This window comes from Zosterops lateralis (genome assembly GCF_965231275.1).
Source record: "Zosterops lateralis genome assembly, chromosome: 17".
NCBI classification, from domain to species: Eukaryota; Metazoa; Chordata; class Aves; order Passeriformes; family Zosteropidae; genus Zosterops; species Zosterops lateralis.
In genome coordinates this window covers 4,090,526-4,116,469 of record NC_139777.1, presented here as the reverse complement: position 1 = coordinate 4,116,469, position 25,944 = coordinate 4,090,526, and the positions used below count along the sequence as shown (strand labels likewise).

The 25,944-nt window shown below is 48.5% G+C and overlaps 2 protein-coding genes across 3 annotated transcripts; one reads left to right on the top strand and one right to left on the bottom strand.

The window, feature by feature from the left end:
• The first annotated feature begins 9 nt into the window (after nucleotides 1-9).
• SART3 (spliceosome associated factor 3, U4/U6 recycling protein) lies at nucleotides 10-14,643 on the top strand. Its single transcript, XM_083874022.1, has 19 exons — nucleotides 10-646; nucleotides 1,266-1,392; nucleotides 2,061-2,165; nucleotides 2,651-2,835; nucleotides 3,832-3,937; nucleotides 4,662-4,786; nucleotides 5,211-5,366; nucleotides 6,162-6,300; nucleotides 6,656-6,763; nucleotides 7,157-7,234; nucleotides 7,440-7,498; nucleotides 7,949-8,058; nucleotides 8,279-8,391; nucleotides 8,879-8,955; nucleotides 9,331-9,496; nucleotides 10,206-10,648; nucleotides 11,316-11,468; nucleotides 12,583-12,770; nucleotides 13,586-14,643. The coding sequence occupies exons 1-19, from the start codon at nucleotides 479-481 to the stop codon at nucleotides 13,764-13,766; spliced, it is 2,787 nt and encodes a 928-aa protein (XP_083730148.1). The 5' UTR covers nucleotides 10-478; the 3' UTR covers nucleotides 13,767-14,643.
• FICD (FIC domain protein adenylyltransferase) lies at nucleotides 13,921-20,516 on the bottom strand. Of its 2 annotated transcripts, none has more exons than XM_083874023.1 (3): nucleotides 20,460-20,516; nucleotides 19,241-19,606; nucleotides 13,921-17,606 (listed from the first exon to the last, which is right to left on the bottom strand). In XM_083874023.1, exons 2-3 carry the CDS (start codon nucleotides 19,524-19,526, stop codon nucleotides 16,534-16,536), a joined length of 1,359 nt encoding a protein of 452 aa, XP_083730149.1. In that variant the 5' UTR covers nucleotides 19,527-19,606; nucleotides 20,460-20,516; the 3' UTR covers nucleotides 13,921-16,533. The 2 variants fall into 2 exon arrangements, with proteins under 2 accessions (XP_083730149.1, XP_083730150.1); XM_083874024.1 differs by having other exon boundaries at nucleotides 19,241-19,576; nucleotides 20,460-20,514.
• Nucleotides 20,517-25,944: the final 5,428 nt, after the last annotated feature.

Below are 25,944 nucleotides of genomic sequence, written 5' to 3'. Positions count from 1 at the left end.
CGCGGGTCTCTCCCCGGTCATACGGGCACGGCGTGGCGCCAACGCTGGAGGCCATCTGTGGGGAGGGTTCCGCGCTGCGGCTCAAACAACCAGTAAATAAATAAAGGATGGAAACGGCCTTTCAATCGCGCCATACGGCGACAGCTGGTGCTCGTGCGGCACGCGGTGCCACTCTCAATATGGCGGGAGAGCCGCGCCGCGCACGCCACGGACCCTCCCGCAGGCCCCCTGAGGGCCCCACAGCGGGCTGCCCGCGGTGCTGCCTGCGCCATTGACCACAACACAAAGGGTCGCGCCGCGGCCTCGCTCTTCTCTGCCTCGTACCGGTGCGCGGGCGAGCTCAGGGCGGGGCGGGCCGAGGATTCCCCGTTCTTTCCGCTCGGTTCGGCCAGCGGTGGGGCGGGGCAGCGGGACGGGCGGCGCGGGGGCAGCCGCGGGGGCCGGCGGAGCGCGGCGGCCGCGAGCGGAGCTGCAGAAGATGGCGGCGGCGGGAGCTGAGGCGGCGGCCGAGGAGGAGAAGCGGCTGCCGGAGGGCGACCCCGAGTCCGGCGGGGACTCGGACGATGAGGGCGACTCGGACTCGTCTGGGGACGGCGAGGATGAGGAGAAGGAGAACGAGGCCGAGATCCAGCGGCTGGAGGAGCAGGTGGGCCCGGCGGGGCAGCGGGTGTGGCGGGAACGGGGGATAATCCGTGTCTGCCCCGGCGTTTGGTGTCACAACTGTCACCGTGTGAATTTCTGTGCTCCTTGGGAGTTTCTTCCCGTTCGGGATATTTCGTGATTTTATGCTATGAATGTTTGGAGTCTGAGATGGAAATTTACCAGCTTGGGATTATTTTTTTGAGAGGGAAATAAGAGGGAAGTCCGAGTAGGCAGTTTGTGTTCATTCAGAAATCCGAGTTGGCTGCCCGCGGTTTTTTATTGCCTTTAAAGAAATTAAAACACAATTCTCTCTGTGACCAGTGGCGGGACAAGAGAGAACGGCCGGAGCTGTGTCAGAGGGTGAGGTTAAATATGAAAAAATTCTATATTTTATTGCCTCTGTGATCGCACGATGAGAATTGTGCGATTTGTTTTCCGGCTTCTTCGTCCATCCCTCAACACGGGTTTTAAATTATTATTATTATTATTATTATTATTATTATTATTATATTGTGCGATTTGCTTACCGGCTTCTTCGTCCATCCCTCAACACGGGTTTTAATTTTTTTAAAATTTTTTAAAATTATTATTATTATTTATTTTATTTTATTATTTTTTTTAAGCTTTCCATCAATGCTTTTGACTACAACTGTCACTTGGATCTGATCAAGCTGCTCCGGCAGGAGGGAGAGCTGGTGAAGCTCCGCAGAGCTCGGCAGAAGATGAGTGAGCTCTTCCCCCTCACCGAAGGTACGGAGCATCCTCTGCTCTCCACCTGTGCAGGGTGTTTCAGTAGTGAAATAGCACATTTGGGGCCAGTTTTCATCCCCCTCAATCAGGGAATGTGATCCAGAGCTCAGCAAACTCCTGCTAAAAATGACGTTTTCCAGACAGGGAGCAAAGAAAATTCTCTGTTGGTGGAAATTGTGGATGCTTGAAGTGGGGATTCCTCTTTTTACTCATAGCTCAGAGGCAATGGAAGTATTGCAGAGGCTGCTCAGTGTGAGATTATATTCTTGGAAAGGGATGGGGAGGTGCTGGCAGAGGTTTCCTAGAAAAGCTGTGGCTGCCCCTGGATCCCTGGAAGTGTCCAAGGCCAGGTTGGACAGAGCTTCGAGCAACCTGGGATAGTGAAAGGTGACCCTGCCCGTGGCATGGAAGTGGAATAGGATGATTTTCAAAGTCCTGAGAAATTCCAGCTTCTTGCTTTAGTAAAAAGGTGCTTGTTTAGCACCAATTTAAAAGGTCTCCGCCCAACTTATTTAAAATTAATTAGGAAATGTGGAGGTTAAAATTCTTCTCTTTGCCTTGCTCCCTCTCCCTGGTGTAAGTCTGTTGCTAAAAACTCACAAAGTGGGCATAACTTATTATTTCTGAATATTAATGATGTGTTCTAATTTTTATTTTTTTTTTTTCAGAAATTTGGCTGGACTGGCTGAAGGATGAGATAAAAATGGCTTCAGAGATCTCTGAGAGAGAGAAGGTTTATGAGCTCTTCGAAAGAGCTGTCAAAGATTACATCTGTAAGTCACTCAAAAATGCTCTAAAATGGGTTTTGTTACATCTGTAAGTCACTCAAAAATACTCTAAAATGGGTTTTGTTGCATCCAGATTTGGCTCTTTTTTTTTGTAGGAAAGTTTCTTCTTTTGGTTATCATGCAGAGTGTGACAGCTCTGTGGTCCCAGCTCAGGAAATGGGAATTTGCTGTTCAGGCATCTTGGTGCATCCCTGCTGTGGTTTTTGTGGCAGAGGTGACAGGCAGGGCCAGTCCCTGTTAGCAAAATCACAGGAATAACACCATGCAGAAAGAAACTGTGCCTGCTGCTGCTGCTGCTGCTGAGCCAACAGCAATACAATTCCCAAATACTTTAACTTTTCTGGATAAAAAATAACATCGCCACCTATTTTTTATATGCAGCACTTGAGGCATTTGGGGAAGCAGAGCTGCATTTCCTTGCTACTATCCTTGAAAAGATCAAATCACCTGTTTCTCCTAACCCTGTTTAGGTCCTGAAATTTGGCTGGAATATGCCCAGTATTCCATTGGAGGCATTGGTCAGGAAGGAGGCATCGAGAAGGTCCGGTCCATCTTCGAGCGGGCTCTGACGGCTGTGGGGCTGCATGTCACCAAGGGCACGGCCCTGTGGGAAGCCTACAGGGAATTTGAGAATGCCATCCTGGAAACAGCACAGGTGAGCCTGTTCCCCTGGGTTCCCATCCCAAAAAAAGCTGTGGTGAAGCTCCTGGAGTCACCTGGAGCTGTCTCGTCCCTCTCGTGTCTCAGTTGTTTCTTCCCGGCTGTAAAAGTCAAGCCTGTGCTCCAGGAAAACTGTTCTGTGGGTTTGGCTGATAAAGTAATGGATTTGTGTTTCAGTAAAATCCTAAAATCATCTCAAATCCAGGAGCAAAGTTTGGCTCTGCTGCTGGCTGAGGTGCCAAGAACAGCTTTAAGTTGAAATGTTCCATTATTAAACAATATTCTATGGCTGTTTCTGCACAGAATCAATCAAGTTTAAATTTCTTCAGCTTTTAACTTATTCATTATTCCACAATCTGTGGATGAGGGTCTTTTATCCACAAACTTTTTGATGAGGGTGTTTTATCCCTAGAATGTACAGTTTGATATCTGCAGAATTGACCTTTCCATGATGACCAGAATGGGAATATTTCCTTATTTTTGATAATTTGCTACATAAGAGATGGAAGTTAAAAGCTGTCCCTGCTCATGGTGGCAGTGGGAATTATTTGATCTTTAAAGGCCCTTTTCAACCCCTTACAAAGGAGTAACAGGAGGATGTTCTTTCATTCCCAAACACAATTAAAGCTGGAAGTTTTAGATCCTCTCCCCACACCCCAGGGATTTACCAAAACCCTTTTTGGCAGCGTGGTGGGGTTGTGAAATGGCACAGTCACCTGCTGCTTCCTTGTTCTCAGGTGATCATTTCCCTGTGCTTGTGTCAGCTTTCAGTCAGGAATGCTCTTCCCATTCATCCACCTTCCAAGGGGAGCAATTCCCAAGTTTTAGCTTTCCCGGCAGCGACTGAAATTCAGCTTGGCCCTGTGTGCCCTTCAGGGATCACGTATTCACTTGGATCTCAGCTCATAAACAATTCCCTCTCATGTCCATCAGCTGGGGCTGGAGGGAATGGATTGAATTTCCCTGGGTTTTTTTTATTTTTTGCTTGCAGCCAGCCCCTGGCAGCATTCCATCCCCGGAGCAGCAGCAGGTGCTGTGCAGCCAGCTCGAGAAGATCCACACGCTGTTCCGGCGCCAGCTGGGGATCCCACTGCTGGGTAAGGGCTGGAATGTTGGGACACAGAGGGCCTGGAGCAGCTGGGTGATGCTCCAGGCATCAGGATTCTCCTGGCACAGCCACACCGAGTGCAGCTGGAGGTCTTGTGCTCTCTTGGATGAGGCCCAGATCCCTCTGGATCAGGAATGTTCTGAGTTGTTGGGACTTGGGTCACCTGGTTGAGAATTTGAGGATGTTCAAAGTGCAAGTGAGGAGCGCAAAATGTGACTTAGGAATGAGGAGTTCAGCTGTGATTGCTCCATAAAACCCTTGGTAGGGAGCATCTGGCAGCTGGATTGTTGGAATTCTGCCTTCTCCAGCTCCTTGAGTCCCTTTTCTTGCTCGTGGGAGAAAGTTCAGCACAGTTCTTTTGATTTCATTTCCGTCTGGAAAGAATTTGAGTTCTCTTTTCTCTAAAGCCTCAGGGAAAATTTTGCCACTTTGGTTTTCTCATTCCAAATTCCAAATAATACATGGGTATTATTATACAATGTCCTGAGTTTGTTGTAGGACATTATGTGAGGTGAAATGTCTGAATCCTTTAAGAATGCAGCAGTGTGATAGTAAGGACCAAAACAGGACAACAATTTGAATGTATTTATTATAATTAAATTATAAATGTTATATAAATAAAAATAGGAATTTGTCTTAGAACCAACCATAGGTTGAAATCTGAATTTTTAGTTTCATGAGTGCATTATTGATGGGATTTCATGTTTTAATAGACATGGAGGCTTCATATGCTGAATATGAGGAGTGGTCAGAAGAGCCCATTCCAGAAACAACAATAAAGAACTACAAAAAAGCTCTACAGCAGCTGGAGAAGTGTAAACCCTACGAGGAGGCACTGGTAATGCTGGCACTTAAAACTAAGAGGGAATTGCTTTGGGGTGGTTTGTTTTCGTTTGTTTTTTTTTTTTTCAATTTATTATTTTTCTAGTCCTCAGCTGGGGGACTTTGTCAGCAGTGGGAATACTGACAATTATAGACTGGGAATACTGGAAATTATTAAATCCAATGAGTGTGCCAGGCCACTCTGAGGTGCACACAAGGACTCTGGGTGTGTTTTCCAGCATTGAGCTAAGGGGAATAAACCCAGGATCTGGCTGATTTCAGGCTCATTCAGAAGTGTATAAAAATCAACAGCTTCTGATAGAGAGACAAATTTCTTGTGTGAAATCTTGCACAAGAGCTGCTCTCTGAGGAACAGCTGAACTGTTGGAGTCTTGCTTTGTTGAAGAGTTTGATGTTGTGTCTCCCTGGTTGTTTTCCAGCTGGGTGCTGAAACCCCAAAGCTGGCAGAATACCAAGCTTACATTGATTTTGAAATGAAAGCAGGTGACCCAGCTCGGATTCAGTTGATCTATGAGAGAGCTTTGGCTGAGAACTGCCTTGTCCCAGACCTCTGGGCACGCTACAACCAGTATTTGGTAAGGAAATGAACCCATGAATGTTTGCAGATTTGTTTTCCTGCCTTTGCTTTTGTTTGTTTCTTTTTAACCTCAGGTGCTGATAAACAGCCAGTAAGTTCTGACTCAGTCCTGTCCTTTAGTCTGTTAATCTTCCAGAGACTGATTTTCACCTCACCTTTGGTTTCCTCCTGTTTTCAGGGATGTGTTTATTGCTCTTGTGAGCATTTATCCCTTTTCTCTGCTCTAGCTTTGTTTTCTCTGCAGAATTACAGGGTGTGGGCACTGAAGCAAACCCAGATGTTCAGTCCCTGTTTCCAGGGAGGTTTGTTAGTGCAGTTTGAAGCTGATGCTGAGCTCCAGAGGCAGGACAGAAGGTGGCTGGATTAAGGGATCAGGGTGACTCCCTGCAGGAGCTTATCCAGGCTCAGTTTTTCCATCATGTCTTTCTCTTCCAGCTGGACACAGCAGGTTGCAGGTGGAACAACACCTCCACAAATAGGCTGGGTGTGCCCCCTCTTTGTATCCTTGACATTCTAGGAACAGTTGGGAGTTCACTCAGTGCTTTTATTATATTTATTTCTTTGGCAGAAAACACCTCACTGGTCTGGTAGTTCTCTCCTGAGCATTTTTTTCCTCACTGGAAGGTGTTCACTGGGAATTTAGGAATACAGACTTTAAAATACCCACCCGAGCTTTTTAAATATAAAAAGAAAGTACTGAGTTTTAGGTGCTGGCTCTTTATAAGCTGGGGTTTGGCTCAGGTGGTCTCTGTGACTGACAGAAACTTCACTTTTCTTTGTGTGATTCTTTCAGGACAGGCAGCTGAAGGTGAAGGAGTTGGTTTTATCCGCTCACGACCGCGCTGTCAGGAACTGCCCCTGGACTGTTGGGCTGTGGATTAGGTACCTGCTGGCCATGGAGAGGCACAGGGTTGAGCACAGCATCATCTCTGGTGAGGAAAGAACCAGCAAATGCAGTTCAGGGCTGCTCTCTGCACTCCAAACAGCCTGGCACAAATGGGACTTTGCAGGATCTGTTCTCATCCTGCTGCAGTGATGCAAAGGCAAAGCTGCTTTGGTTGAGCAGCTTCACCCTGAGCTGCAATCAATGAACAGCTTGGAATGAACAGTCCTGAATTCAGCCGCATTTCAATTCACTTCCTAAACTAATATATTATGTAGCATTTCTTCTCCTGTCTTCCCAGAAACCAGTGGAGCTTGTGTAGATGTTTCTTTGTGCTATCACTGCAACTTGTTAATTTTGACAGTATATGGAAAGTAACTTTTTTTTCCCCATTTTTCTTTCAGAAATGTTTGAAAAAGCTCTGAATGCAGGTTTTATTCAGGCAACAGACTATGTAGAGATCTGGCAGGCCTACCTGGATTACCTGAGGAGAAGGGTGGATTTTACACAAGGTCTGTATGATAAATACAGAATAAATATCTAAACTATTTTCTTTGTACTTCTTGGATATAACTTTTTTAAAGAAAATTAACAGCATTTTTATCTTTCACAAAAATTATTTTCTGGCCAGTTAATGTCTATAAAACCTATGAATTTGGTGGTTTGCTATTGTAAAAATTCCCTGCCTTATATTTTTGATAGCTGATTTTTTTAATGGTTCATGTAGTAAGTTTCACTAATATTAAAATCATTAAGTAGTAATAACAACAACAAGAAGTAATAAATTTAATCTCCCTCTGCTACCCAATAAAATCATTGTGGGTGTTAAGGAGAAAGTTTTATTGGGTGGGAAATGAAAATTAAATTATTATTTTAAGGCTGTTCTTTCTTTTTTCCCCCTGCAGACTCCAGTAAGGAGCTGGAGGAGCTGCGCTCTGCATTTGCACGAGCTGTGGAGTACTTGAAACAAGAAGTAGAAGAAAGTAAGTGCAATCATCCCAAGTGTTGTTTTCTCCTTTTCAAAATCATTTTCATAAGACCAGTTCTCCACACAATGTTTGTCTTCAAGAATCTTGAACATTTCAGAAAGCTGCAGATAAAGATTTCATCTCCATGTGGGACTTGTTTAATAAACACTTTATTTCCAAGAGCCAAGTGCAACAAACAGTCTTTGTTTTTTTTTCCTAGGGTTCAGTGAAAGTGGAGATCCATCCTGCACCATCATGCAGAACTGGGCGAGAGTTGAGGTGATGTTTCTTTCTGCTGTATTTAAATTGCTGAACCTAATAAAATGGGTTTTAAATAAAATGTTTTAACATTCCTGCCATGGAATACAGCCCTTCCCCATTCCATTTTCCCTCTTCCCCTGCTCCTCTTCCTAAACACAAACCTAGTTCTGAGTCTGAGTAGTTATTAAGTACATTCATCAACAACAAAAGGAAAAATTCAGAAACATCTCTCTAACTTTATAATGACCAAAATCAAATGGATTTGTGAGCCAGAACCAAGACTAATGGGAGAGATGGGCAGGGAAGGATTATTCAGTAGTAGGATTGTGCCAGGTGTTTATTTTGATCACTGTAAGGCTCAGATGTATCTTCCTGGGTCTGTCTGCAGCCCCTGTGGGGTTTTTTTGGTTTGGGGTTAATGATGTTGAACAAATAATCCTGAAGGGTATTTCGGATGCTCCATTGCAGGCCCGCTTGTGTAACAACATGCAGAAAGCCAGGGAGCTCTGGGACAACATCATGACTAAAGGAAATGCCAAATATGCCAACATGTGGCTGGAGTATTACAACCTGGAAAGGTAGGAGCTTGGTTAATTCAATTTTTAGTTTCCTCATCTGTGGGAGAAAAGAGTTTAGAAGGAGTATGTTTCCTTTGGATTTACAAAACACTTTGGAGGTTCTTGCAGCAGCTCTGCTGTGGCTTCCAGAAGTGCTGCAGCAGCTGGGGGAGGAGGGGGAATGTTTGATGGCTGGAATTCTGTGTGGTTGGTGCCCTCAGTGTCCTGTCCCCTCCTGCAGGGCCCACGGGGACACCCAGCACTGCAGGAAGGCCCTGCACCGAGCGGTGCAGTGCACCAGCGACTACCCCGAGCACGTCTGCGAGGTGCTGCTCACCCTCGAGAGGATAGAAGGTACCTGGGCACTGGCAGGGGGTGACTGAGTGACAGCAGGTCACAGAGTGACAGGCAGGAGGTGATTAATTAACAGAAAGTAACTAAATGACTGGCAGAAGGTAATTAGTTACTGCAGCTCTTAGCCTGGTTAGGCAGGGGTGACATGCAGGCTTTTGATCCTGTGTTGTGCTCCACTGCAGTCTCACTTCCTTTCAACTGCTGTCAAATCCACAGACAGCTCTTTTCTTCCTTGCTTTTCTGAAATCACTGGATTTTTCCTTGCCTTTTTGGAGTTTTGCATTATTAATGAGAGGTTCCTGCTCTGCTTGGCTCTTGGGTTTTTTTTTACCTTGCAGGCCAGTTGTTAAAATTAGAATTTTCATGTGTAATGTTTAATATGAACAGCAAGTGCCATGAACTCAGCGACTCTTCCAGAATTGTGTCTTTGAATTATAAGAAAGCTAAATAAAAGGCATGTAAAAATTATTTTAATTTTATCCTTTAGGAACACTGGAAGACTGGGATGCAGCTGTTCAGAAAACTGAGAACAGACTGGCTCGAGTGAATGAACAAAGAGCAAAGGTCAGAACTTTGTGAGCTACCAAAGCATTTTATACACCTAAATTAAGTCCAGGCTTCTCTGAACGTCACATTCTTAATGTGGCTTCCCCCTAGATAAGCCTGAAATGCCTTCAAGCCCTAGAACTATTGATTTTTACTTTAACACTGTGATTAACAACCTCTTGCTGCTTTTTATCTTTCTCCTTTTGCCCCTTGGATGGCCACAAGAGTGATGTGCCCTCCAGGAAAGCTGTGAGAGCAAAGAATTGGGATGTGCTTTCAATGATGTCCCCTTTAATCTTGGGGTTAGGAGAAAACCCTCTGGGCTTCAATGCTCTGGAAAGTGCTCTGCAATCTGCAGCCAGTGGGGAAAAAAAAAATTATTCTGTGTTTTAGGCTGCTGAGAAAGAAGCTGCTCTGGCAAAGCAGGAGGAGGAGAGAGCTGAGCAGAGAAAGCAGGCGAGGGCAGAGAAGAAAGCTTCCAAAAAAGCCAAAAAAACCAGGATTGGAGACAAGCGCAAAGCGGATGAGGATGACGAGGGTGAATGGGGACAGGAAGAAGGTAAAAATAAATTAAAACTGCAGGGCTCTGGCAACAGAGTTACTGGTTGTCTCGTGGTAGAAGGAGCTGAGGAATTGCCAGCACTGGTGTCTTTCCAGGGCTGCTTTCTCCTGGGAAGTCTTCAGTGTGGGAGTGAAATGCAAACAAGGCTAAATGGTTTTATACCAAGAGAAAAACAGGTTTATAAGAACTTCCATAGTTTCTTTGTGGTTTCTTATTTTGGATATTGTGATTTTTCTTTTTTTCCTTAATTTTCCTTTAAAGTGATTTTTCTGACTCATCCTATGATACTGAGCCATGTGTCTAAATTGGGTTATTCAGGATTGTAGCAACCTCTTGGAAGGTGGGAACAGAAGACTTTAATAGGTTGTTGCCCCTGGGAGCTTTGTGAGCTTTTAGATTTTTTTTTTTTTTTTTAAAAGAACCATTAGACAAAGAAAAGGAACATGAATCAGCAACTGTCAGTTATGACTGGCTGAAAAAAAGGAACAAATATTCCAGTTGCTTTCATCTAAAGCTGTCTTGGTGGAATAATCTGTTGTTATTTGTTCTTTAAAACCTGAGGGAGGTTTTTATTTGGTGTCTTTAAGACCTGTCATTGTATTTGTGCCATTTCCAAGCTCCACAGTGGGAATGGAGGGCAGAGGAGTTCCAGTGGGGAAGGAAATGGGGTAATTTTTTTTTTTTTTTTTTCAATTCCATCAATTAGAGCTGCCCAGCAAGAGGCACAGGGGAGAGGGTGATGGAGTACTCCCTGAAGAGGACATGGAAGTGGAGACTGGGCTCTTTGGGAGGAGTGAAAAGCCCGATGGCCCAGCAATCCCAAAGGAAAAGGCGTCCACCAGCCGCAAGGACATCCCCAAAGTTTTCCACGACAGCAGCAAGGATAAAGTCACCGTGTTTGTCAGCAACCTCTCCTACACCATGGCAGAGCCCGAGGCCAAGCTGAGGGAGATCTTTGGGAGCTGTGGGGAGGTCGTGGAGATCCGAGCAGTGTTCAACAACAAGGGCACCTTCCGGGGTTATTGCTACGTGCAGTTCAAGGAGGAGGAGGCGGCCCGGCAGGCGCTGGGCTTGGATCGCACGGCTGTGGAGGGCAGGCCCATGTTTGTGTCTCCTTGTGTGGACAAGAACAAGAATCCTGACTTTAAGGTGAAGTTTTGTTGGTTCCTCTTGGACAGTGTATCTGGGGAAGGGAGTTGGGGGAATCCAGGGTGCTCAAATCCAATCAGTTCGTGTTGCGCTTCTTTAAACTCTTTTTTGGGACTTTCTGCATCTTCAGTTACTTTGCCAGACACCAGGATTGACATAATTTACTCAAGATTTGTAGAAATCTGCTGATCTGAGCAGTTTAATGGTGGGAACCTACCTAGGTTCAACCTCTGAAGAGCTTTCTTGGTCAGCACTTGTTACCCAATCCCCTGGCTGGGGATGTTCTGTACCAGAGCTCAGTTGTGTAATCAGGGTATTTCTCCATTCTGGAGTTTCTGCACAGAAAAATTCAGTGTTCCCGTAAAGGCAGCTGAGCAAGAAGACAATATTTTAAATACATTATTATAGGAATTGGGCTCTAATCCTTCTGGATCTCTTCCAGCTCAGGATATTCTGTGATTCTCAGTGTCTGTCCTTATTTGGAAGGGGGTTAGTATCATATAGTTGCAAGTCCTTGGTGTTTATATGCAAATATCTTTCAAAACACTACTCATGGCTTTGAGGCAGTTTTGGATCCCACAAACAAGAATTATTTTTGAGGTGTGGGATTGAAATCGTTGGAATTTCTGGCTGGTTTGTGAACCAACATCCTTTTTTCTTCTTCCAGGTGTTCAGGTACAGCACTACCCTGGAGAAACATAAACTCTTTATATCTGGTTTGCCATTTTCCTGCACTAAGGAGGAGCTGGAGGAGGTGTGTAAAGCCCATGGGAATGTGAAGGACATTCGACTGGTCACCAACAGAGCTGGAAAACCCAAGGTAGGCATCCTCAACACACTCCTGGTTTTAAGAAATCCTTCAAAAAGAAGCTTGTCTGGAGACAAAAAAAGTTGGGTTCATTAAGTTGCCAGTGTGGAATACTGTGGAAGAGCTTGGATTTATACAGCCCTGTGTGCCTTTGTGCAGAAAACCAGAAGGAATTTTTCCAAAATAATTCTTAAATTGCACAAGAAAAATGGGATGGAGGGGGAGGTGTTTACAACACTTCCAGTATAATAAAACCAGGCAAGTCTGTAAAGGATTTGTTTTTAAATAACTGGCTAAATGGGGTTTACCTGGTACAACCAATTCCCATCCTCCTTTCCTCAATTTCCTGAGGCTTTTTGTTCTTACCATCTGCTGCAGGAAGGGATTTGCCAGGGAGAAATGACCCCCCTCTCTGACAGGGCTCATTATTTCCATCCCTGAATAAATGACTCCTTTTTAAACAAGGGATTCTGAGCCAGTTGCTGCTCTGCCAAAACTCCACCTGACACCTGGGCTGTGTCTGTGTGGTGGGTCCTGTCCACAGGGACATCCTGGGAATGATGGACATGGATTTAAAGTGAATTTTCTTGCCCTTTGCACCACCTCAGGTGCAGCTCCTGTTGTGTGCACACCTTGAAATGAGTCCTCTTGGGAACCCCAGGACTTGTTCTGAGCTTAGTTTGAGCTGGGATTATGTTTAAACCACAAATCAATGTATTTTAGGAAAGTTATGTAAAACCTCATGCCTCTCCTGTGTGAAACTGGATAATCCAAAAAATGCAGCTTAAGGCTTTGAATGTCATTTAAAAGAGTCACAGCAGGGAGAGGTGGTGCCTTTCCCTGTGCAAGCCTGCCGTGGCATTTCATTATAGTTACTTTATTATTTATTTTATTTATAAGTAATATATTTACTTTAATAGCATTTTGGGGTAGTTCTTCCCTTTTTAATACCTTTTCTACACATGAGGGCATCAGGAGTTGAGAGACAAGAAATACAGCTTGTAAGGAAAATGATGATTGGGAGTGATAAACATTGAGATTTGAGTTGCCTTCATTTACGAATTCCTTATCAGCTGTTACAGGACCACTAAAACCTAATGTAGCTTTCTTTCTTTCCTTAATTTAGGGCCTGGCTTATGTGGAATACGAGAATGAAGCCCAGGCCTCCCAGGCTGTGCTGAAGATGGACGGGCTGACAGTGAAGGACCACGTCATCAAGGTGATGATCAGCAACCCCCCACTCCGGAAGGTTCCGGACCGGCCCGAGCCCAGCAGGGCTTCCCTGCCCCTGGCACCACGGCAGATTTATGGAGCGTGAGTCAGGGAGGGGCTCAGGGAGGGGTGCCTGCCACTGCCTGGAGAGGAAATCTTACGTTTCTTTATGTGCTGAAGTTGAGGAATCTTAGCGGGAATATTGGGGCTTAGAAAAAGGAGGAAGAGGGTTTTTTATATGGGTGAGGGGGATGGTTTCCCACTGCCAGATGGGATATTGGGAAGGAATCCTTCCTTTTGAGGGTGAAGAGGCCCTGACACAGCTGTGGATCCCTGGAAGTGTCCAAGGCTGGGTTGGATGGGGCTTGGAGCAATCTGGTCTATGGAAGGTGTGCCTGCCCATGGCAAGGGGTAGAACTGGGTGATCTTCAAAGGCTTCTTCCAACCAGATCAGTGTAGGATTGTGTGAATCTGAAAGAATGTTTAAAAGGTGCTGAACCATAAAAAAATGGGTTGTTGGATTGATGAGGAAAAGGAGATTCTTCCTCTTTATCAACAAAAACAGCTCTGTAGTGATGAGAGGAACAATATTGGCCATCCCTTTGGATCTGATGTTGGCAATAACCTCCACATCCTCAGCCATTGTTCCGAGTGAGCATTAAGACTGCTCCTTCATCTTTTACTATTCCTGTATTGGATGAGCCCCTGTGGATAAACAGAGCTTTAATCCTGGGGACTGTGGGGCAGTTGTTGTCTGCCAGAACTTGGGGGTGCTTCAAAGACACCCATGGAAAGCTTTATCCCTGAAACAAATCACAGGAATAATATTGAAACGTGCATTCCTCATAGCAAACAAGTCCTTGTTGTTCCCCCAAGCTAAAAGAATGTGCTTTAATGGGAATTTTTTTCCCTTCCAGGCGAGGGAAGGGAAGGACACAGCTCTCCATGATGCCGCGGGCGCTGCAGCGTCAGAACAACCCCGTGGCCAAGGCTGAGAATGGGATGGTCCAGAACTCACCAGCAGCGTCCTCTGACCCCCCTGCAGAGCCTAAAAAGATGTCCAATGCTGATTTTGCCAAGATGCTCCTGAAAAAGTGAGCAGGGAATGTGCACTCAGCAGGTCTGGTCCAATGTGAAATGCCTTTCTGGAAGCCATGTTGTGTCCTTAAGCTTTGCCAGGAGAGAATGCCCGTCCCAATCCCATGTAAATACTGGACTGCTGCATTCCTTGGGATCAGTGGAGGATGGCACAAATCCAGGTGGTCGTTTTTGTCAGGTTTTTTTTTTTTTTCCTCTAAGAGCAAAGAGTTACACTTTTGTTCTGGTGAAACGGCGTTAATACGATCCCTCATATTGAGGGTAACGAGGGGGGGAAACCTTTCCTGCACTGCTCGGATGCCACATGGAGTTTTTGGAGTACTTTCCAACGATTTTCTCTTTCATTAACGAATGAGATGCCATGGGAGGACCTCAGCAAGCTCCACTGGTCAGCTCAGATTGGGATTGCAGACATTCTCTCTGCCAACAGCCCCATTCTCCACCCAAACCCACGCATGCAGGGACTGTCATCTCCTTCCATGCAGAATCCAACAGCAGATTGCTCCAACTTCACCACAATGGCCTCTTTTAGTATTGGGAGAGTTTCTATACATATGTGTGTATATGTAGATACACAGATATACATATATATGTATCCCAGTTCCTGTTCTGTTCCATTTGACCTGTTTTTTATATGGTGTATTTGTAAAGGACATTGAGATGATTATTTTCAAGTGTCAGGAGCTGATCCTTAGGTGGTAATTTTTGTTTCCCATGAAGCTGGACGTGCTGTTGCTGAGGACCAGGTTTTTTGGTTGTTTTTGGTTATTTTTCCTAGCTAGCTCATGTCTTATTTGCAGGTGGTTTCTGTATGGTTTTGTACAACTGTGAAGTGCAAGCTGACGTTTTCTTGGTTTATTAAACTCAAGTTCTCAAAGGTTTTCTATAAATACTGTTGCTTTTGTTTAAATGTGGGTGTTGGAACTGCACTTCTCTGGCAGCTGGGTGTTAGTGATGTGCCTCACCTCTCAGGTGTGCTCAGTGTCCCTCAGCAGCTCATTCCATCAGCTCTGAATATCCTGAAATCACTTCAGTCATCACCTCAGACTTTCCAACAGTGCTGTGATCCTGGATAGAAACAGTCCTGCTTGTCAACTACCCTGGGAAATCACCAGCCAGAGGGCTGGACGTGAAGGGAGACCCCAGTGCTGAGTTCACTTGGACCACATGAACACTGCTGCAAATAAACACTATTTTCTGTGCTGATTTCACTTGGCTTTACTTTGAAATGATGATTCTGCTCGTGTTGTCACGTGGCTGAGGGAAGCAGGATCTCTCCCCTGGCTTTTCCTCCTCCACAACCACTTAGTTCACTGCAGCCAAGTGTGCTCTGAGAACAGCCTCTTCCAAACCAAGACTTTTTAATATTAAAATAGTTTATTAATCTGTTACTAAAATAACATTTCCCCCCCCACAGAGCTCTAAAGTGCATTATTTATACTCATGTTGCACTACAAAAATAACATGCTTTGTAAGGACAGGACACCTTTCCTCCTGTATTGTCTGCTTTCCCTGGCAGCAATGCTCAGAGAACTCCCAGTCTCATCCTGATTTCTGCTTCTCTAAAACATGTCCTAAACTCCCTGTCAGGTAAGAGAGTTAAAAGGGAAAAAAAAACTAAGCCTGGGACAGCCTGGCAGCTTTTGTCAAGGGGTTAAATGCTCTAAACTGAGATTTTTAAAAGGAAATTTTGTTAGCTTGGAGGTGGTGGGATCAATTGATGCTGTTACACACCTGGCAGGTTTGGGGGTAGGGAGATCTGTGGGTACTTTGACCTTAAAAACCAAGGAAAAAGTGATTCTTTGGACTGCTCAGCAGCTCCAGGCACTGCACTGCCCCTGCAGCACACAGAGGCCTCGAGTAATTCTTGACACATTTATCAGAGTAGTGACATGACCAGTGATTAACTGTGAAAGTTCCCTTACCTGGACTAAGGAAACTGAAGTTTTTGGCAAACTTCCTGTACACATTCATCCCAAATTGGCACAAATGGTGCCTCCTGGCTCTGCCTGATGACCTTTTCTGCCCACAGTTCTGCAGACAAGCTCCTTCCACCCCCTCCACTGAAATGTCTAAGGACAGTTGTGCTTTCCCAGGGCTCCTCTTGGCTGAGGTGTTTTCTGAGTCCCTTTTCCCTCAATTAAGTCAGAACTTTTCTCTTCTTCTTCCACTCCTATGACCTGTAATCCCAAACCAAACACTTCCCACTTGTGCAAAACTCACCCCAGGAAAGGCAGCTGAAAGTAAACATGCAAAGTGCCACAGAAACAGGAGGGGAGAGATGCCTGAGGGCTGGAGTTCAGCCTCCTTCCTGCTCAGCACCTGTGTGACTGACACCAGAGTGTCTGATGGACACAGCTGGGACAGTGCTGTTCCTTCAGGGATGTGTTTTGGAGCTACAGGGAAGAGGCAACACAAAACCAACTCAGTTTAGACTTTGCTGAGGTCAGACAGTGGAGCTGACTGCCTGGGCGAAGGGTTGTGATTGAAGCAGCTCCTCAAAGCTTAATTTCAAGGAGAAATTCAATTTCAGTTCATCTTTCTGAGCCCTCTGACATCTCTCCCCACCTCCTTCCAGCGCACAGCCACCATCCCCAGTTCCTTTTGGCATCATGTCTATAAATAAATTACATTAATTTAATCAAACATAAGACACTTTAAATAAAACACTCAAGTGCCACCTCCCCTCCAGTCACTTCCCAGCAGGAACAACCATGTGGCTTGGAATTCTGCTCTTCACCAGCTCCTGAACTGCCAGAAAACACCCTCAAGTCTTGACTGGGATGGTTTGTTTGCAGCCAGGGGCCCCTCCTGCCTCGGGCAGGCCCACGGAGTACTCGGTGGTGGCGATGAGCAGCATGTCCAGCGTGGTCTCGGCGCACTTGGCGATGAAGCGGATGAAGGGCCGCACGTCGCCCTCGTTGGCCACCTCCAGGGCGTGGTAATACTCCGCCCTCTGCTCCTTGCGGATGGTGATGGGCGGGTACCCCGCCTGCATCAGGATCAGGTTCATCAGCAGCCGCGAGGTGCGGCCGTTGCCGTCCACGAAGGGGTGGATGTAAACCAGCTTGTAGTGCGCCAGCGCCGCGAACTCCACGGGGTGCAGGCTCGTGGCGTCCTCCGAGTTCATCCACTGCACGAACTCTTCCATCTGCTTCTCCACGTCCTGCGGGTGGGGCGGGATGTGGTGGCCCACGAAGACCTGAGTGGCGCGGAACCGCCCGGCCTCCACGGGGTCGGCGTAGCCCAGCACGCGCCGGTGGATGTCCAGGATGTCCCTGCTGGTGACGGAGCCGATGCGCGACACCAGCGTGGTGTTGACGAACTTGAGGGCGGCGTGCATCCCGATCACCTCGTTCTGCTCCGTCAGGCTCTTCCCGGGAACGGCGTACCTGGTCTCGATGATGTGCCGGATCTCCGACAGCGTCAGCGTGTTCCCCTCGATGGCCACCGTGTGGTAGATGTGGTGGTAGTAGGATTCCTCCATCACCCGGCGCAGGGCGGAATTCCCTTTGGGAATGGCCATCACCTTCTTGACCTTGCTGTCGATGATGCTGAAATACCTCTGGTCGATCTCCTCCACCAAGGGCAGCGTCCGGCCACGGTTGCTCAGAGCCTTCTCGTTGTGGGGGGAGATGGTCAGAGCTTTGGAGTACAGGTAGTCGGCCTGGAGGATGTCTTTCTCCTCCTCAGAAAAGATCCCGAACTCGTTCAGGGCGTCCACGTAATCCGGGTCCATTTTGAGGGCGTACAGGAAGAGTTTGTGGGCCTTCTCCCGCTTCCCTTGGCGCTTCATCTCCAGGGCTTGATTCAGAGCTGCTCTGGCTTCCAACTTCACCTCTGGAATGAAATGGTAACAAATAAAGGGCAGTGAGTTTTACTGAAAACCTCTGGAATTCCATGATCCTCGTGCCTCCTTCCTGCAGCCCTGGTTCAGTGCCTGAGATGTTTTGGTTTTCTAAAATTCTTTTCCCAGAGAATTTTCTGTAAATAAGAGATGTTTTTGTAACTGTAACTTTGTTATTCATTTCTTTCCCTAGGAGGGATTTCTTCTTGATGTCCCTCTGGTCTGACCAATGTAATTGAAGAAGTTTGCCTTTGTGTCACCAATCAAACTGGTCTGTGTAAAATAGTATATAAAGGAGACACATCTCAAAAATAAAAAAGTAATTTTCAGCTTTCTAAAGCTTTAAGCCTGTGTAGCTGCAGCGTAAAACATCATCACCTTCCAACTCAGGATATTCTATGACTGTCACTGTTCACTGATATAGAAATTAAACAAAAACAGTCTCAAAGAACTGGAACAGAATTTGTGTTCCAGCTTTTTTCCAGGTTGCAATCCCAGAGTTTTATGCCACGTTTCCAGGCTGAGTATGAGGCAGCAGAGCCATTCCTGGCAGGAAGTGTGGGGAGGCAGGACCTGTGGGCAGCAGGCTCGAGGTGGCCACCAAACTGCTTCATGTGGGAGGAAATAGTGTTTTAAACACATTCTTTTAGGTGAAATTATAATGTTAACATTATTGTGTTGGCTGCCAACAGTACTTCTGTTTTTCCACTGAACTATCCAATGTTTTCCCAGCAGTAAGAGCTTTAATGCAAACAAAGATACAGTGCTGGAATCGTAATAATTCCTTTAAGTGTTTTCCAAATTAACGTCCTGACTGATACAGGCCATGGCCACAGCCTGATATCACCTGAAAGGCTGTTCTGTGCCAGCCAGGATTTTGGGATTAACGCTCTGTAGCCCAGATTTCTGTGCATTAAACCACCTCTCTGTTCCAGTTACCTCCACAGAAGTTACTAGTACTGAAAACACGAGGAAAAACTTTGGAGAGACAGAGCAATGCCAGCACAGGGCCCTGGAATGCAGTCAAGGAGCTGGTGAGGGCCTGCCTGACCTCTGGGTCATCTACAGCCAGTGTTAATTGCAGCTAATTGCAGTTCATTTCCATCAGGGTACAGTGTCACTCCCATCAGGGGCACAGGACATGGTCAGGAAGGGGGTGATGATCTCTGGGTTGGTGTCAGGGATCTCTGGAAATCACCAACTCCAAGGCCCTGCCATATCAGGGTCACCTGGAGCAGGAAGGTGACCAGGTGGGTTTGGAATGCCTCCATGGAGGGAGATTCCACAACGCCCTGGGCAGCTGTTCCTGTGCTCTGCCACCCTCATGGAAAGAGGCTCCTCCTCACATTGAGGTGGAGTTTGTGTTTCAGTTTATTGCTCCTTGTCACCAGGCACCACTGAACAGAGCCTGGCACCATCCTCTGACACCCTTTGGAGACGTTTGTATGGAATGATGACATTCCCTCTCAGCCTTCCCTTCTCCAGACTGACCAGGCCCACCTCCTGCAATCTCTCCTCATCACAGAGATGCTCCAGCCCCCAAACCATCTCTGTGGCATCTCCTGCACCCTCTCCAGCATCTCCTCAACCTGAGAAACCCAGCTGTGCCCACCCAGAACCCTCTCACCTGGGGAGACTTTTCCCTTCAGCACCAGCAGCTCCAGCCCCTTGGAGGTCACGCTCAGCTCCGTGCTCCGTCCCGTGAACCTGCTGATTCCCGAGGAGCCCAGTTTACTCTTGAGGAAGGACAGGCCCTTGAGCACAGCCTGGCACTGGTTGTCCACGGCAGCCAGGGGCAGCAGCAGCATCACCAGGGAGCTCAGGAGCAGCACCAGCACGGCCGCCCACCGCACACGGAGCCACAGGGACACCCATTGGAGCTCGGGATCGGTCGCCATCGCCACGAGGTTCATCCTGCTTCCAGCACGGGCACCTGGAGCATCTCCTTTGCCACTGCTCCCACCTGGGAACGCACAGCTTTACCCACAGTGTCCTGGGGAAAGAGAAGGTTTGAGTGCCTGTGCTCGGGGTTTGTCACAGCTGTTGGGGGCTGTCCCGGCCACCCCCATATGGGATGTGCAGAGCATCACTGTGACAGCAGCAGCGGGAGGAGCCGTGGGTGCAGCCCCAGGAGCAGCGTGGGCACCAGGCTCTGCCAGCTGGTTCCTCGGGGATCACGGAGCTCCCTCCCCACCCTCCTCCAGCCTTGTGACACCCCCCAAAGCCAGAGGCTCCTGTGCCACCCTGTAACCCCTCCCCTCTTGCTTCTGTATTTCTTGCTTTCGAGTGTTTGAACCTTTACAGCAGCTTTCTCACGCTGCTTCACATAAACAATATTGTATTCTTAGAATTTATCAGTATGTTTTGCATAATTATTCTCTGAGAGGAGAATTTGACTGATGGTCATAGTGACCAACGGAGTCAGGAGGTTGTGACCTCCTTGGGCCAATCTTGGCCCTCTGTACAAAGTGTATATAAGTAGAATTGGAGTCAGATAATAAAGAGCCTTCCATGTTTGACCCTGCTGCTGCCTGCTGTCCTCTGTGAGGGTCCACACCACGTCGTAACGTGTTGCCCCTCTAAGGGCAAAGGTAATACTCCGCAGGGCTCCTCCCTCGGGCCTGACCCCCGGCCGGAATCCCCCGCAGTGCCGCGGGTCCCCCCGGCTCCGCTCTGCCCGCTGCGCCCCGGGCCTTGCCCCGGAGCCCCTCTGCCCAACACCTCTGGTCCTGTCCTGGCCCCCGGCCGGGGTTTCCCGCGTCCCCACTGCCCTGTTCCCCTGGTGCTGCCCCGGGGTCCCCCCCCACGTCCCCTCATGTCCCCCCCGGTCCCCCATGTCCCCTCACCTTTGCCGCCTCCTGCCGCCGCCCGCTACCGGCTCCCGCAGCCCCGCCTCGTGCCCCGCCCCCAAGAGCTGCGATTGGCTGAGCCGCTCCCCGGCTCCTCTCCCATTGGCTGTCGCAGCGGACACCTCCCTCAGGCTCCTCCTCTCCGTTTCCTACAGCGGCTTCCGGGAAGCGCCGCGCCCCGGGCGCGGGAGAGGCTCGTGGAGTGTAAACACCGGCGGGCGCGCACGTCAATCATATGACGTCTAACCAATGAGAAAGCAGGACGGGGAGTGGGCGGGCACAGTTGCTATATAAGGGCGTGGCGTGCTGTTGCTAGGCGACGGGAGCGCGGTAGGCCCCGCTCGGCCCTCCCACAGAATTAATTCCATTTAATTTATGGCCATTTCCACGGAAAATCACTTCTTTCTCTTCTCACAGAGTTCCCGTCGCCTATCCCTGTGGCCCTTCTGGAAAATCGCTCTTTATTTTCGGCCTTATTACAGCGTCCCTTGGTGTTCCGCACCTGTGCCTCTCCCTCCACTGGAGGTCAGGGACAGGGAGAGTTTGGGAAAAAGTTGAGGGGAAAAGAGATTGTTTTAAGGAATTGCAGGTCGCGCCCTCAGAATCAGCATCTAGCAAGGTGATAAGGTGGTTTTGTACCAGATCCAGATCGTCACCAGGAGGGGAAAATAACCTGGTTTGTCAGAAATTAATTCAGGGTATTTAAACTTCAGAGGAAGCTGAGAGGAAACCTCCACAGATGTGCCCGTGTCCAGCATCCCAATCCACATTTGCTTCCTCTGCAAATGGAGTTTTCCAGAGACAATCCCCCTTTTGGGGCTTGTTTCCAGCAGGAAAAGCGGGATCCGCTCTCTGGGAGCTGCTGTTCCCTCAAATGTTCATTGATTTTACTTCGATTGACAAAAGCAGCTGGATGAGCTCAGATCAGCCTGGCGGGATCAGCTGTGGGATCTCTCCAGAACACGGAGCCCCAGGCCATCCCTGCAGCTCCAAACTCTCCTCCAGCCACAGGAGCTGCCAGAGCCTGGAAATGCCTACAGAGAACTTTGGGGGATAATCAGCACCAGAAGGACGAGCAAATCCCTCCTCTCTCCAAGAGACAAACGTGTGCTTTCCTCAGTGCCAGGGTGGCACCTACAGCTAATTCTGGGATCTTTACGGAGCAGGGATGAGTTTCCCTTTTAAAAATGGTGAGAAACACACTTAGAATCTCTTCCCTAATTAAATCTGCCCCAGCAGGGACAGGAGAGGAATGCTGATGTCTCATCCCAGCTTTGGTACCCTTGGAATGGTCCAAGCTGAGGTGGAAGCCAACGATGCCACATCATCCCTCGGGACACTGAGGATCCTTGGCGTTCACACAGCTCCTCCCCAGCACGGATCCGGGCCAGCTCAAGGATTTCCATGTGGGACTCTGTCAGGAATAGCAAAGGGAGATCCCAAAGCTGGGAAGGAGAAGGGCTGGGGAATGCTGGAGCTGCAGCCTGGGTGCATCAAGGACTCCCAGTCCTCCTGGGCCATCCTGGCAGTTCTGGACATGGCTGTGCCAAAGGGATCCCATCTGCAGCCTTCGGGGAATTTGCATTTGGAGCAGCGTTCCAGAGGGATCCTGGAAGCTTTAGGGTGAGGCTGGGGTTTGTTCCTCTCCACCCGAGGCCGGATCCGATGGATTTGGGATTTGGGAGCGGCCGGGTCACTGCAGCCGGCAGATGGCACTGACTCATCTCGCTGCTCCATGGAAACATCCCCAGCCTGCTGCCTTCCCTCTCCAGGACCTTCCCACCTCCTGCCTTTGGAGGCACTCCTGGAAAAGATATTTGGAGGCTGAGTAAGGCCCTGGCTTCCTTCTGGAACTGTTTGTGCTGGGATAAAATTCCCTTGTCTGCGTGCTCAGAGATTCCTGGGATCCTGGGTGTAGCAGCAGCTGATGCATGGAGCTCATGCTTCCCAAAGCTTGCACAGTGCCCTGACTGTGAGGCTGATCCTCGGGATAATCTTCCCTGGCACAAATTTGGAAGGTGTGATCAGGCAGATACATCAGTGTTGTTTCTTTCAGGCCGGGTTGGAGAGGGCTGGGATGGGGAAGTGCCCTGATCATGGCAGGGAATGAGATTATCTGGAAGGTCCTTTCCCACCCAAAACCATCCCGTGATTCCATGATGTTCCCCAGGCACCAGAGGAGCAGTGGGATCAGGGTGGAAACCCCTCCTGCCACAGCCACACGTAGAGGGGACATCACCATCCCTGAACAGCCACAATTCCCCCCATTTCCCCTCTCCAGGGCTCCAATGTAGGACAAGGAGGGCTAAAACGGGCAGGAGGGTGGGAGTGCTGTGGGAGCAGATTACAAAAGGAGCTATTTTTCCTTTAAGCTTCTCAGCTCGCCCCCTGCTTAGGTCCTGACAGCTGTCAGAGCTCAGCAGGTGTCCCGGGGAGATTTGGGAGGGCACAGAAGGAGCTTGGCACGCTCAGGGGTGGCACTGCTTGTGTGTGTGGATTCCCTGGTGCTGCCAGTGCCACCAGCGATGGGGACAGTGCTGGCCCCAAGCTTTTCTATGCTCTAAGATCCTCTGCTGCTCTTGGATGGCCTCAAGCTCCTCACTGCTTGGATTTCACTTCAAACTCCATTCCTGTTTAGGTTTGGGAATGGCTGGATCCTCCTGGATATTTTTTTCATTAGTGGTGGTCAGCTCCAGGCTGGAGCCAGCAGGAAATTCCTCATGGGCAGCAGTCCCTGTCCTGGAAGACCAGGATGTCCTGTGGGATGTGCTGGGTGCAGGGTGAGGCCGTGTGGGAGTTCTCTGGGGACAGCCCTGTGCCCTGCAGGGACATTTTTCCTTCAAGGTGGCAGGAGAGGGGACAATGCTCAGTCACCATGGCAATGGCAGTGCAGGGATGCTGGGGACACAACTGTGACCTGGCAGAGGTGCTGGGGAGCTGCTGGACATCCCCTGTCCTGATCCTGGGCTGAATTCCAAACATTTCAGGCAGTGTGGACTACTCTACTCAACCAGGATGCCCTGAGCAGGATTTGAAAACAGGAATATTCCTGAAATTTAAGAGTTATTTAAGTTCCTAAATCCCAGGGAGAGAAACAGGAGCTCTGGAGCAGAGGCCTCAGAAACCACCTGCCACTCCCATTTTGCTTCTCCTTGGATCTAAGTTTCCAAAGGCTCCCAGAGCCTGGGATATGCAATGACTCTTGCTATGTGCTGATTTGTATAAATGGGAGCCAAAGCAGGTGGATGATCCTTTAGGAATCATAAAGCCCCTCTGTGGTTGGTGACATTGAGGAGATCAGGCCTTGGAATTCTGCACCATTCTCTCCTCAGCTCATACACTCAGGAAGAGGCCAGAAGTTGGAAAAAACAAATTTGAAATAGAAGAAATGGATTTGCGAACCTGTGCTGTTCAGCAGAGCTCAGAGAGCCCCCTTGGAAATGTGGAGACAGAGCCTGTGTCATTCCCAGCTTTCCAGGGTGCTCTGTTCGTTTTCCTGCTGGATAAAATGGATCCTCTGAAATTCCTCCAAATTAAAACCTCCCCTCTCCCCCTGCCAGCAGGGAGCAGCCCCTGTTTGTGGAACTCGTGGTTATCAGCTGCCTCTAGCACCCTGCAAAAACTCAGAGTTGGGAAATATTTCCCTTTTTAAGGCCAGATTTAATTCCTTTGGAGCTGGAATGTTCAATTCCCCCAGCTGGGCTTTGCTTTCGACAGGAAGAGGCTGAGCTGGAACAGGAGCTGGGTGTGAATGTCCCTGAGCACTGGGAGGGGGCAGTGCCAGGCTCCCTGTCCCTTCCCAAAAGGAATGTGACTGGCAGGTCCCTGCTTGTGTTTGGCAGCTGATCAGGAGCAGTGGGAATTTGGAGATAAACCCAGCAGAGGTGGGGGGAAACCCCAGGATCTAAAGCAAGCTGGAGCAATCTCATTTTCTCCTGGAATTTCAGAGGCCTGAGCAACAAACAAACAATTATTTCTCTGTGCCTGTGCTGGGTAGATCCATAATTCCTGAGAGACAGGGGAGCAGTGCTCCAAACACGAGCTGCTGGCTGATGGATGACCGGGATAATGGCAGGGATAAATCAGGAGAGACCTGCAGGGCCTCCAAAGGTGCCTCCATCCCACTCCTGGGAGCCTTGGAAGTGCAGGGCTGAGGTCTGGCAAGGCAGGAAGGAGCAAAGCTGGGAAGGGAAGGGAAGGGAAGGGAAGGGAAGGGAAGGGAAGGGAAGGGAAGGGAAGGGAAGGGAAGGGAAGGGAAGGGAAGGGAAGGGAAGGGAAGGGAAGGGAAGGGAAGGGAAGGGAAGGGAAGGGAAGGGAAGGGAAGGGAAGGGAAGGGAAGGGAAGGGAAGGGAAGGGAAGGGAAGGGAAGGGAAGGGAAGGGGAAGCCATTCCATGTTGTCCTTCCTTGGTGTGAAATCTGTTGGGATGTAGGAACGGGAATTTCGGCTGAGTTTTGGGCAAGGCAGTGCTGCTAGAGAGGAATCAAAAGGAATTTGTGGGGTTTTCCAGCATATCTTGGATTTCTCCCTAATCCTGTGGCAGAGGAATTCCAATCCTGTTCTCCTGTTGGGAAGGAAGATTCCCTTTCCTTCATCTCTCACAGTCATTTTACAAACTGGAGATAAACCAAGTGATCCCAGGAGGCTGCTGGGGGTGGGAAGGGGCTCAGACCTCCCAGGGAATGGCTCCAGCTCCTGCCTCCAGCAGCCTGTGGCAATTTTAATTTCCATGGAAAACCAGCTCAAGCCTTCCCAGCTCAGCTGGCGTTTTTCAGGTATCCCAGTGATGTTCAAATCAATTCTCTGACTAATTAGCTTGTAAGTATTATTCCAAGGGTTTTGGTTTTTTTCTCCTCTTTTTAGGTGTGTTAGGGTGTGGAGGGAGAAATTAATCGGGCAAACCACGAGGGAAAAGTATCTCCTCTCTTTTTCACTTCCAGCACAACCTGCTGTTGAAATGGGATGAGGGCACAGCTCTGGAACTGCCTTTTCTTGTAGGGAGGGGAGAGACACTCTTGGAGGTGTTGAAGCCGAGATTTCTCTGAAGGATTGGAGCACCAAATGTGTTGGGAATCACAGTATAGGGTGGGAATGCATCCCTTGTGTCAGCAGGGAGGCTGTGGATGCACAGGGCAGGAATAGGAGATGCAGCAGCCTTGGGAAAAGTGTTTGAGGGTCACATTCCATCAGGAATTAGGGAGATATCCCAACATCAGCTGAATTCCCTGTGTCTGGCATTCCTGGAGAATGGATCAGGATCCAGAGCCAGAGCACCAACCATCGGTGTCCTCCTGGAAAAGGCATCCAAATAAGGGCAGCTTTGGTGGCAACTTGATTTTTTTGGCCAAGTGTTTGTGGAAAATCCATCAGGAATTTGCCTTTAACTGTGACTTTTTTATTGCAGCTTTGGGGTCTGAGCGAGCTGTGCCCTCTCTCCAGGACCTGCCTGGGTGGGATGGCATCCAGGGAAAGCTGGAAACTTG